The following is a 13,003-nucleotide window of genomic DNA, read 5'->3' as shown; positions in this document are numbered from 1 at the left end:
GAGAGAGTTGTTGCTCTTCTTTTCTTCCATCTCCTGTTGAGTTTGTAGGTGTTCAGAATGGTTTGATCCCTATCCAGCTGAATTCCTGAGAGGAGACGAAATCCAGGTCTCCTACTCCTCCGCCATCTTGCTCCGCCCCCCTTCCCTCATCCACTTTTAAGGACTCTTGTGATTACATTGGGTCCACCTGGATAATCTAGGATAATCTCCCCATCTCAACCTGACTTTCAAAGCCCCTTCTCTCATGTAAGGTGACATGTTCATGGGCTCTGGAGGTCATACTGCTGACATCCTTGGGAGCCACGGGTGGGAGATGGCATTGGGATTGGAACAGACTTGCTAGGCAGGACGCTGGTCCCCACTCCCAGCTTGAACCAGGGCATCCTCATTCTCATCAAGCCTATCTGTTGAGGTTTGAGTTAAAACTTGGAAAGTTTGAAAATTATTTCCAATGCTATAAAAAATGGAAAGCCTGTGCTCCTTCCTCATCTTCACACTCATCCTGAAAGTGGCCAAAAGATGCCTTTGCTTTGTGCGCTATCTGCATGTGCTTAGGTGAGCAGACCGTGATCTTGGAAGGCAAGAGGTCGGCTATCCCGCTTTCTTCTGTAATGAACACATGACCTTCCCTGCCAGAGCATTATGCTCTAATGAGCTTTGAATTACCCAGTGACCCTGCTGCCCTTCTGTCCACATGCTATCCACAATGGGTTCCCACGAAATGTGTCATTTTACCTCTACTGGAGCGCAGATGCGTGGAGACCATTACAGATGACCTTATCTCTTTCTCTCCGTAGGACAGTAAGCAGAAGCCTATGCCTCAGAGGCGTTCAGAGAAATGGGGGCAGGAAGCCGAAACATAAATTTAATCCCATCAAACTTTCCCCTTGGGAGAAGTCTTGCATGGCTTGGGCTTGTGTGTCAGAGCCCATCAAAAAGTCAGGGAAATCATTATTTGTAAAAGGGAGATCGCCATGCAGTAAAAGGGAGCTTGTTTTGAGTAAGGGTTATGGTTGACTATCTTACGAATCATCCAGGTAAGGCAAGGCAGGCTCAGCTGAGGGAAAGTGTTCCTCTTCCTCCAGGGGCCCTGAACATGCTCACGTGTCCATCACTCATATTCATCTGCCAACAGAGCATCCGCCTCATAATCTGGAACTGAAAGGTGTGTGTCTCAGGCTTAGAGAGATTTGACTAGACTCCTAAGTAATCAATCAACCAAAAATCATTGGTAGTAAAAGAGGGGAGATATAGTGAAGAAAAGGAGTTGAATGGGGGAAAATCATTTTAAACTCATTAGCAAATGATGCCTTAGACCAGTAATAAGTCAAGAAGCCATGAGCATCTCATGAAAGATGATTAACCTTGTGTATTTTAGGGGTCACTAAAATATGAGCTCATTTATTAGACCTTCTTGATGGAGGAGGGTTGTTGCCATAATAAATGGAGTTTTTTTTTTAAGCCTGTAGTTTATAAAGGCTCTGGGACTGTGAGGGGCGCCTGGGTGGCTCAGTTGGTTAAGTGACTGCCTTCGGCTCAGGTCATGAGCCTGGAGTCCCTGGATTGAGTTCCGCATCGGGCTCCCTGCTCTGTGGGGAGTCTGCTTCTCCCTCTGACCCTCCCCCCTCTCATGTTCTCTCTCATTCTCTCTCTCTCAAATAAATAAATAAAATCTTAAAAAAAAAAAAAAGGCTCTGGGACTGTGAAATGTAACCTATGCAAAGAGGGGTTAATATATGACCTTGGGGCTCAATCCTGAGCAAACAGTTCTCTTTTAAGGAACAAGTGAAGAGATTGTCCACCAGCCAGGAGATGAGAATGGCCAACATTTGCAACGAGAAAATGTCAGCACATCCTGGAGACAGGATTTCTCTCCTGACAGCTGGGCTCTGGCTGCAAATACTTCGAAGAAGAAGGCATGGTTTGGAGCCTGTGGTTTTCTTTGTATTCAGATGCAGATTTTGAGGAGTCCAGAATGTGAACACAACGGTACAAGGAATATGTAGGTGGAAACAAAAACAAACTTACACCGTGGGAAACCTGATTGGTCAGACCCCTTGGAGAATGGGGGTACTGGTTCAACCAGGGTTGAGAAGAAAACTCTATTTTCAGTTTCAGCCTCTTTTTTCCCTGGAAATCTTTCAAAAATATTTTTCTCTGAACTGCAGACCAAGTAAGTTACAGTGCAATGAAGATAATTGCATCTTTTTCAGTGATTGAGGATCTTGTCTTGCCTTCAGGGTCATCGCTCTGGACATTTTGAGTGTTTTTGCCTTATAAATATGTGCAACCCTAATATAGTGTGTGTGTGTGTGAGAGAGAGAGAGAGAGAGAGAGAAAGACAGAGGGGAGTGAGAGAGACACAAAAGAAAGAGAAACAGGGAGAATATTAGGCTAAACCTACAAATCCATAATTGATCCCAGAATGTACTCTGGGAGTTGCTCAAAACAATCAAACAAACAACAAATCTACAGGATTGCTTTACCTGTTGACGTAGTGAATTGACTGTATTTCTTTAGGGATTCCAGTGAATCCATGTTTTCTCACACCCGAGAAGCAGCACAGCAAAGGAGAAGAGACAGACATGAGCTTTGGGGTCAAAGAGATCTAGGTCCAAAATCTGATTCTGCCATTTGCCCCCTCTGTGACCTTAAACCAGTTACTACTTAATCTAAGCTTACTCCTCTGTAAAATGAGGTGAAAGAAGTCTGTGTTGTTGCCATTGAGGATAACACATACAGATTGTCCTGCACATAGAATGGCTTAATCCCTGACAGCTGTTATTATTATTCTAGTTTTGCTTGTAACAACAACAACAACAACAAAAAGTGCATCTTGGGCAAGGCAGCTAAGCATCTTCTCTCCAAATCTCCTAAGAGAGTATAAATATCAGGTGGTCCAATTTGGCAAAGCAGTGGGCATCTAGACATCAAGGCCAGGCAAGATGCGGGTATGCCAAGCTTTGGAATTCTGGAACAAAGCCTGCTTGGGTTTCATTTGGTGAAGTCTTTGTCAGAAGTCATGCTTGATGGAGCATTGTGAAAAAAAGCAGGTGGCTAGGAAGATGGGAGTCCTGGCTGGTGTGCTAGCCGATGCAAGCATTGAAACCCCATGAGGTGGGAGGACTGGCGTGGTCTCTACTTTGATGGCTCTTCTCAAGCTCTATAGAAGGGAGAAAAGAAAAACAACTCATGGCAACCAGGGCAGCCCATTTAATTCCAATCAAGCTTCCACATGCATGCCTGGGCAGTCTCACAGTGGTGAAGCCAGCCCCCTTCTGGTGGCACATCTGGCCTAACAGCTGGATGGCCAAGGAAGTGGATGGGTGGGGGCGCCAACAAAACGTGGGGGGCCATCCTCAGCCGCCTCATTTGCTTGTTTACCATCATCTGGAACATCTGGGTTTGCACCGCATGGGGCAGCCCTTGGAAGCGACTTTCAATGCCCTCACCTTCCAGCACTCCAGCTGGCTTCATGCAGAGGAAGGAGATGGACCAGCCTGGGAGCCTGGCGGGCCCACAGAGGGACCATTTGTTTGGTAAATTGCAGAATTAGTGTCATCAAACAGTGCATATCCTGCTGTGATCTTGGGGTGAGGCGAGGTGGGTTTTCCGGGGCACACCTGCAGCAGCTCCAAGCTGCTAGAGCCAAAATGCTTGGCAGTCGAGAGAAAGAAGCCGCCAGGCAGCAGGGCAGGAGAGGGGGTGGGGAGGTGGGGGTGGGGGGTAACACTGTTCCACCAAGTTTTGAGAGTCATTTTCGGTTTGGTTTTGGTTTTGGGGGAGCGTGTTAATTAGCTGAAAGCGTATGTATGGAGCACATTCATGAAAAGCATGTCGGATCTAGACAGACCCCCAGCTCTGCCCCATACTAGCTGCTTGACCTTGGGCAAGCCATTAGCCCTCTTGCAGCCTGTGTGGAAGGATCAGCTGTAGTGCAGATGTGCAGGATCCGTTGAACAGGCGGAAGAAGCAGGAAGGCAAAAAATATTCTTTGACTTACTTGGTGGGCTCCAGGGCAGTGAATTCACGCATTAATTGGCAGTTTGTTAATGGTTTCCAGTTATTTGGTGAGGCTAATACAGGGTGCTGTAAGGTGAAATACCCAGAGTGCCAGTGTAATGCCCAGCTGCCACGACATGTTCAGTAAACCGTGACTGTTGTGTCAGGGGCTGATCGTGGTGTAAGCTAACGATGGGCCAGCCGAGTCCTGGCTCCCATAGCCAGCCTGCCAAGTTTCGGGTGTGGTCTTGCTGTGATCAGCTGTGGGACTTTCACAAAGTTATGTTTTCTGTGCCCACAGTTTCTTTACATGTCACATGGGGCTGATCATACTGCATACTCCAGGGGATGTTTCAGGGGCTGAATGAGTAAGATGGATGAGTGAGACCCAGTGCACGATGGGGGCTGCCGGGGAGCCCCTGCGGCTCTCCAAGCCCCTTTGTCTGCCCCAGATTCTGGCTGACATCTCTTGCTGGATCATCTTCTTTGCTGGCACTCCTGGGGAGTTTACTGAGGACATAGCAGTGCAGAGAAGCAAATTCTTTCACAATAAGAGTGTCCAGGACACTGGGCTAAAGCCCAAACCCAAGCGCAGCACCCATGGGTGCTCATGTAGCAGATGGCCTTGTCTTGCATCTTCCGCAGGGCGTCCTCGAGGCAGGGAGGTCATAAGTATGGCCACTTCTACCCGGGGAGTGGGCAAACCCCCTCCAAGGTCACAAAGTCCACTTCCTCCTTCCAGCTGGAAGCCCCCGCCCTGTCCATTCCCTCCAGCCCGGTCAGCTATCTGGTACCAACGTTGGCAACGTGTTTGCATGTTAAAAAAAAAAAAAAGTCCTATTAATACTAAGTGCAAACCTTAACACTCCCTGTGCTGTTCCATTCCGGCCGCTGCCTTCACCCAGTTGGGAGGCCAGCACACCTCACTCTGTCTTGCTGTGACGTTCCCTTCCAGCTTGTAGGGAGGCAGTGACTTTAATGCAAATATGTGTGAGATCTGTGCCCAGAGAGAAGCGAGATGTCAAAAAGGTCACTTGCTTTTAAAGGGAGTCCGGCATAGCGGGGAACTCGTGCATTAGTTGCCACCGTTAATGGTTTCAAGGCTGAGCACTAAAAATAGGCGTCAGTGGTTACGGTTCCCCGGGAACCCAGTCCCCTGATTCACCTCCCTGCGTGGATGCTTTCTGATTGTGCCAGTGCCCGTCCGGACTGAGCCCCATGAAGGACAGCTCTGGCTGCTATGACCGCCACATTGGGGTGGACTGCTCAGACGGCTTCAACGGCGGCTGCGAGCAGCTGTGTCTCCAGCAGATGGCGCCCTTCCCGGACGACCCCGCCTTGTACAACATCCTCATGTTCTGTGGGTGAGTTGAGCGGCCGGGAGGCCAGCCAGCTTGCTGGGACGCTGGACATTCAGCGTTAAAACCAGGAAAGAAAATCTAAAAGAACAGGTCCCCCTCGGCCGGCCCTGAGGCTCTGAGGAAAGAGCCTGCGGGACTGGAAGGGCAGCACTTTTAAATTAAATCAGAGTTGGGAGGACCTTTGGGGAAAGTCTAGCCCCATCCCTGTGGGAGAGGAACCTGACCACAGTCATTGCCTGCATACACCAGAATTTTCCAGGCTGTGTTCTGTGGAACTATGTTAATGTGTTTTGTGACGAGAGGATTCCATGGTCCAAAAGCGTGGGAAAGGTTGTGTAAAACTAATTAATTATCGAAGAAGGGGAGGGGGAAATCTTTGGAGGAGGGGAAACGCCATTGAATTCTGCCCCTGAAGGCCCACCGTCCCACAGACATATTAATTCCTCAGCGCAGTTCCTCCACAGTGGGGTTAAGTGGCTCCCTCAAGACTGGGAGCTGGCTGAGGCTCCTGGGTGGCTCAGTAGCTAAGCGTCTGCCTTCAGCTCAGGTCATGATCCCAGGGTCCTGGGATCGAGCCCCACGTGGGGCTCCCTGCTCAGTGAGGAGCCTGCCACTCCCCCTGCTTGTGCTCTCTCTGTCCTGTCAAATAAATAAAATCTTAAAAAAAAAAAAAAAAAGACTGGGAGCTGGTAAGTGGAAAGATTAGGATTAGAATTCAGGCCCTCTGTGTTTTTTTTTTTTTAATTCTGTGGTTCCCTCAAAATTTAAATTTACACCACTGACTAGAATTATATTTAAAGACCATTTCATGTTATATTTATAAAGTAAATAACACTCATAGTTTGCTTGTCTGTCCTTCCGTCCCCTTTCCTTCCTCCTTCCCTTCTGCTCTCCCCCCACTCCTTCCCTGCCCCCCTCCTCCCCCACCTCTGTCTTCCTGCCTGTCAGGGAGGGTACATACGTTATGCCACAAACCATGTCAGCCACTGGGCAGCACAGATGAATGACGTGCAGTTCTTGCCCTCAAGGATCTCCTACTCTAAGAGGCTTGCAGTGAAAATCAATGTTTATAATAATACAGCTTTGCTATATTAGCTCTGTCGCTAAAAGCCAGTGCCTACTGAATAATCATGACAAGATTATTGGGTGGAGTGGTAACGTTATTTTATTGTACTTCATTGTATTTTATTTCTTTTCAGTTGACAGCTTTTACCCTCAGTTTCTTGTAAAATCCCATTCCATAAATGGAAGCTTGATCTAAATCTTAATGTCTCTATGATGTTATCGTGATGGTTGACCCACTTGAGTTAATAGAGATAAATTCATAAATTCTTTAATAAACATACATTTTTTTATTTTTAATTTTTTAAATTTTTTTAAAGATTTTATTTATTTATTTATTAGAGAGCGAGCGAGAGAGAAACAGCATGAGAGAGGAGAGGGTTAGAGGGAGAAGCAGGCTCCCCGCTGAGCCGGGAGCCCAATGTGGGACTCGATCCCAGGACCCTGGGATCATGACCTGAGCTGAAGGCAGTCACTTAACCAACTGAGCCACCCAGGCGCCCAATAAACATACATTTGAGCACCTGGTTTGTGCAGAGGATCTAGTTAGCTGTTAGATACGGGAGAGACAGCAGGAGCTGAGCCTGGCCTCTGCCCTCAAAGGAGTTTACAGTGGGACACACACAAGAATAGCAAGAAGAATGGGGGTGTGGGGCAACGTGGAAGGGGGAGCTGTCGGGACGCTCAGGAGGGACTGAGAGGGAATCAGTCAGCTTCACAGTTCTTTCCAGAAACAGTAAGTTAGGGCTCCAGGAAGGAGCCACTTCACTGTCTTGTCCCAGACCTAGGCTGGTGCCATAGAGTCCTTTGTGGATCTCCCATCAAACCTGTGGCCTGCACTAATGCGGTAGGTTCCTAACTGGAATTTCTTGCTTATTTCAGTTGGAATTCAGTATGTGTGGGAATTTAGCACACTCCAAGCCACTGTCGATAGCCTGCCAAAAGACTTCCTTCACATTTTTATGTTAAGCCGAAATCACCTGCACTTAATAATTAAAGGCCTCTAGTCACACCGGTTAACACAAATATGTAAGTGGTAAATGGGTAATACAAAGAAAGTTTTGGTAACATGGGCCTCATTTGTCCCTCTGCTGGTAATAATGATAGGATTTGATGAGTATTTGCTCTTTGCTGGGGACACTGTAAGGTCTCTAAGTTCGTTGTCTCATGTGATCTTCTCAACAACCCTTCAGAGCAGCTCTTTCCCCCCACTTTTTACAGATGTGGAAACTGAAACTCAGAGAGTTTCATCAGCTGACCCGAGGTCACCCAGTAAAGGGCAAAATCACTGCTTCTCCCCACTTAACACTATGATTATTGGTTCCTCCATATAGAACAGAGGTCTTCATCTTGTTACAACAATTACCATGGATAGTAATAAACAATGTGTTTTAATGTCATGAGCATCTATAAATTCTAAATCTGGTATAGTTTAAGGAGAGACCCACATGAAATTAATATGCTTTTTAAATGACAGGTTTATCAAAATAGTTCTTGAACTAACAAATTATATTCTTCTCAATATAACTACAAATAAGGTCCAGTTAATGACTTATAGGTCATTGAGCCATGTTTACCAACATCAGTATTGCTCTTCCATTAGAGTAACTGTACATGCTTAATGGGGAGGGACGCCAAGGAGGTGTTCACACGGCGTGCCCTAGTGTCTGTTTAGTTCAGGAAGGCTACTCTGAATGGAGGGGGAGTTAATCTGGGATGATCTTGGGCTTGGACACATTCAAACAGAACACAGTCAGAAGATGATCAGTCTTTCTAATTTTTTAGTTGACTTGTCACAGGACTGGATTAGCAGGTTATTAATTTCTTAAGCACAGTGTCATTCCTCTTGCTGCCTAATTACCCTCCAGACAAATGCAGGGTCTGGCCACATAGATGGTCCTGGAGAAAGGTTCTAGAATATCTCAGGTTTAAATGTGGTGACTTGCTTAGAAGCTTATCTCCAGGGACTCTTACCCTGACCTATCTAGGAGAGGATCCACTTAGAGGAGAAAGCACTCTAAAGCTCTGAAAGCACTTATCTGCAAAGGAAAGGTGAGAGGTTCTGTACAGTCACATAATGGAAAGAGACTTGGTTTGTAGGCTTAAGAAACTGAGTCCTAAAGGGGACAAAATCAAACTGGGATACTCATCATCTTTACCACCCAGCACTCTCCCAGAGGCATTTCTTCCCAATCTGTTGGGTTGGGTTGACTGCATAGCTCATTGATGGAACAACTTTTTATCTTGAGTTTCCTACTGTGTTAGGTGCATCGAGGATTACAAGCTCGGTTTGGATGGTCGCTCTTGCCAACTCATCGTGGAGACCTGCCCGGAGGGAGGAGACTGTGGGGAAAGCAGGGAGGTTCCCATGAACCAGACCCTCTTTGGGGAGATGTTCTTTGGTTATAACAACCATTCCAAGGAAGTGGCTGCAGGACAAGTGCTGAAAGGAACATTCAGGTGAATCTCATGTCTATGGAACTGGTTACTCAGGGATACTGATGGATCTTCTTCCCTGAAGAGCTTTAAAGTCAGTGTGAAGTTTTGCACCTTGGAGCAAGGTGAACATGATCCTAAAAGGACAGGTTGAGTTCTCTCCCATGGTCTTCTCCTCTTTCTAGAACCCGGGAACCATGCTTCCTCTAGGTGAACAGTAGAGTGTTAAATAAATTTCTGTCTTGCCCAGGCAGAGACTGCAAGATTTGCCGTGGAAGCCACCAGAGAATGCTCAGGTTCTGTTTTGCTCTGCGTGGAAGAATCAGTGCGTGAGTCAGTCTAGAATAGCAGTCTCAAGTATGGGCCACGGATCCCGAGGGTCGCTGAGATCCTTTCAGGGGATATTCAAAGTCCTGCCTTTCCCAACTACAGAGAGGCTGGGTTTTCTCCATTCACATCAACCCAAACAATATCTTGCAGTAAGTTGCATGCAGAGGTGAGAATCCAGCTGTCTTCTATTAAGTCAGACATTTAAAAAATTTGCAAAAAATATTTTAAAAATGCCACTCTTCTCATCATTTTTCATAATATGTTCAGATTTAGTGGGTTGATTATTGTCATTTTTAGTTGGATTAATACATATTTCTAAAATTTCTCTTTCAATTTCCAATATGGTAAATATGGACAGATATAATCCACACAAACAAAAGCTACTTGGAGCTTTCATTTACTTTTAAAACTTTTATAAAGAGGTCCTGAGAACAAAATGTTTGGAACCATTGATTTAGAATATTTCTTGGAAATTCTCCATTTGACCCCTGTTCCTATTCTCTCTTAGACTATTAGAGTACATCTTCCTGAGAAATCATGCTTTCCAGGAGATAATGATGATGAGGGAGAAGAGGAGGAGGGAGGGAGTGGGGAGGAGGAGGAGAATGTCATAATATGGGCCAGCAATTGATAGCAACCTAGGCCTGGACTCCTACGAGCAAACGAGTAGTAAGTATCCAAACCAGTTCTTGAAGTCAGTTGCTGTTTCTGTTACAGACAGTGGGCTTTATTAATATTTCCCCTTTTAGGTTGGGATTTCATTTGCCAGTGGCAAGCAGTAAGGTGTCATAGCTAATCTTGTGGTGGCTAGAATTTTCTCTGTAGTCTAGAAATGAGACTGAGTCTGCCTAGATCTTGTGCAGTGGGGATCGGGGAATAGGGCCTGGGATGGGAGGGAGGGAAGAATGTTCTCGATCTTCTGAGTAGACCTTTTCAGCTGATTTCTTTCTCTTCTGTCCTAGCCCTCACCCTACCTCTCACACCCTGTCCTGCTCCAGACATGTCCATCAAGTGGGGTTCAGTTCCCAAGGAGGGGAACCTTTTGGTCCAGGAAGAATTTTTTTTTTATTGTAGGCTGAGATATAGATTGCCCACCGAGGAGTGAGGTTCACCTTAACACTCAGAAATGGAAATCTGCTTCTGTTTCCAGGCAAAACAACTTTGCTCGAGGTTTAGACCAGCAACTGCCAGATGGTCTTGTGGTGGCCACTGTCCCCCTGGAGAATCAGTGCCTGGAGGAAATCTCGGAGCCCACCCCCGACCCCGAGTTCCTGACTGGTGAGTGTGCCTCCTGCCCTTACTCATCTGGTAAAAACCAGGCAGCTCCCAACAGTTTCATAATCTCAAAACTCTTGACCTCTCTTGTTTTCATTTTGAAGCCAATGATTTCCTTGATACACAATAAAAGCTCAATTCTAAAACACTCTAGTAGGATTATTTGTCAGTGAAATTGCCAAGATTATTATATAATCATCTGCAAAAGTGGTCTAATAATACCTTTCCCCGCTAGTCTTATTGGGATGCTTTGAAAACAGATGGCATAATAGATGGGTAGAAGTTCAGAGGTCTCAGTGGATTAAGGGGAGTAGAGTCAGAGAGAAGGTGGATGGCTACCATCACCTAGATATCTGTCACTGGGGCCATTGGGTTCCCTGGCAGGTACTTATGGAGAAAATGACAGAGATTTGTTGTCAAATGACCCTGCCTTTGAGTCATGGCTCTGCTGCTTTCTAGTTGTGTGACCTTAGACAATGCAATCTCTTGGGGGCTCATGGCTCTCGTCACAAGTTGGAGATAATGCCCCTCAATGCTGTTTGAGCCCAGTGACATTCTTGCCCTGGGATCATTATGGAATTAAGGTATGGGTTGATTGGAAGAGGCAGGAGCCTCTAAAGACCACCCCCCGCCCACCCATTAACGCCTCCTGGACCAAACAAGACACTTCAGAGGGTCCGATGGACCCATAAGGGACAGCCAACCAGGAACTCAGCATCGCTTGCTAGAAAGTTGGATGTGAGCTCAGCTCCACTGCTGGTTTGTTCATTTCTCCATTACTTCTCTTCTTTCCTCATTCCATGTCTCCTTTAACCTATGCCTTTCTGTCCTTTTTCTTTCCTTTTCAGAAGAATAGATTGTGCTGAGGACAAGCCTTTTCAAGATATCAAGTTATGTTTAAAACTTTATTTTAGACCTGAGCCAGATTAGAAGTAGGTCTGTCTGAGGGAGTATTGTGTAGCAATCACATAGACTCTGGAGCCTGACACCTGGCTCAACTCTTCACTGGCTGTGTGATCTTGGACAAGTTGCCTACCTTCACTGTGCCTCAATATTTTTACCTGTGAAAATGAATATAAAACTGTCTTCCTTATAGGATGGATACAAGGAATAAATAAATTAATATTTGTAAAGTTTTTAGAATAGTTCCTGATGCATAGTGGGATCTATGTTTGTTAAATAAATAAGTATATCAAGGAAGGAAAAGAACATGAACATTCAAAAACTACCAAATAGTGTTTTTCCTATAGAAACAGAGGGAGTAAGAGAAAACAACTTAAATATATTCTGGACCAGAAACAAATGTCATCAGAATCAGTTGCTGTCTGAAAGATGACACACTCACACAGACAAACACCCTGAATGGAAAAAATTAAAATGCAGCCTTTGGACATATGTCTAAAGCTTCTATCTCTAGTGTTAGAGAATCTAATTTTCTTGTTTCCACATCGTTTGCTGAGGAATACTTCCTGTGTGTGTGTAAAATATATATAAAGGGAAGTGTGATGTGACACACACAAATAGGACAGGTTCCACACCAGAGATATGTGTCTTCTGTTTAAAGATCCACCAAGACCTCACATGTAATAATTTATTGTGGAGGTGAGGAGATTTTACTTCAGTCGCTAGGCTGGGAGGACATAGAGTTGTCCTGGATGTTACCTGAGGCTTTTTTGGAGGAGTGCATGGCTAGATCTGAGAGACATCAGAAGACCACGTTTGAATCTACATCTTTGGAAATAAGGAACAAATCCAAACCGGGTCCTCGTCCACAACAGAAATTTCTTTCTCCCCAGTGCCCTTGGACCTCTCCTAATTTGGCATATTGGAGGTAAAAGGAGTAGAAGGATGTCCATATGGATCACTTCCATTTTTCATGGCCTTGAGAAAGTCAAGTCTAACATTTGATGTACAAAGGTTCAGTCTTGTTTTTTTTTTTTCTTAAAGCCCAGAATGACTAGAAGAATTAAAGAGATGGTTGACCAAATTTCTCCCATATTAACTTTCTAGTTCTGGTAACATTTTAATTGTATCTTTCCTGAGAGTCACAGAGAGAATATTGTATCATGTTGCACTAAGTGCTATTATAGGTCATAATCCCCATAAACCTACAAGCTTAGAAGATTTTAGAGCTAAAGTGATCTTCAGAATCTTCAACCTCAGCATTTACAAGCACGGTGGTGTTTTTTTTCATGAAAAACCAGTGCTGCACTCATAAATAGGTTCTTTCTTTAAATACATTTGGAAAGACTATAGTATCTACCTCTCAGCAATTTGCAACACCTTAGCTTAGAGAGACAGGTCCCCAGCAGCCCTATAGTGAAGAACTCCCTTCTACTTCACTTGACCCAGCAATTCCCAAACCTGTTTAACCAGAGAATCCTTTTACACATAATAACTATTTCCATCTTTCAGAGTTATTGGTTTGAAGAACATACTGGAAAATATTGATTTATGCGCTTTATCTTGCTGAGTGCTGCTTCCCTCTTCATCAAAATAAGAGTTAAGAACTCTGAGCCTTACCAGACTTTTGGGTG

The 13,003-nt window shown here is 45.2% G+C and overlaps 1 protein-coding gene across 3 annotated transcripts in view; it reads left to right on the top strand.

The window, feature by feature from the left end:
* ASTN1 (astrotactin 1) overlaps positions 1-13,003 on the top strand; it is a 296,455-nt gene that overhangs the window by 206,189 nt on the left and 77,263 nt on the right. For all 3 annotated transcript variants that reach the window (XM_081824653.1, XM_081824650.1, XM_081824651.1), the window contains exons 12-14: positions 5,200-5,366; positions 8,691-8,885; positions 10,342-10,469. In XM_081824653.1, coding sequence (XP_081680779.1) covers positions 5,200-5,366; positions 8,691-8,885; positions 10,342-10,469 — 490 coding nt within the window. The remainder of the gene's footprint in view (positions 1-5,199; positions 5,367-8,690; positions 8,886-10,341; positions 10,470-13,003) is intronic.

This window comes from Leptonychotes weddellii, chromosome 6, assembly GCF_054177405.1.
Source record: "Leptonychotes weddellii isolate Sample4059 chromosome 6, ASM5417740v2, whole genome shotgun sequence".
Taxonomy (NCBI): Eukaryota; Metazoa; Chordata; class Mammalia; order Carnivora; family Phocidae; genus Leptonychotes; species Leptonychotes weddellii.
Note: the sequence above shows the minus strand (reverse complement) of the source record. Positions and strands in the feature narration are given on the sequence as shown.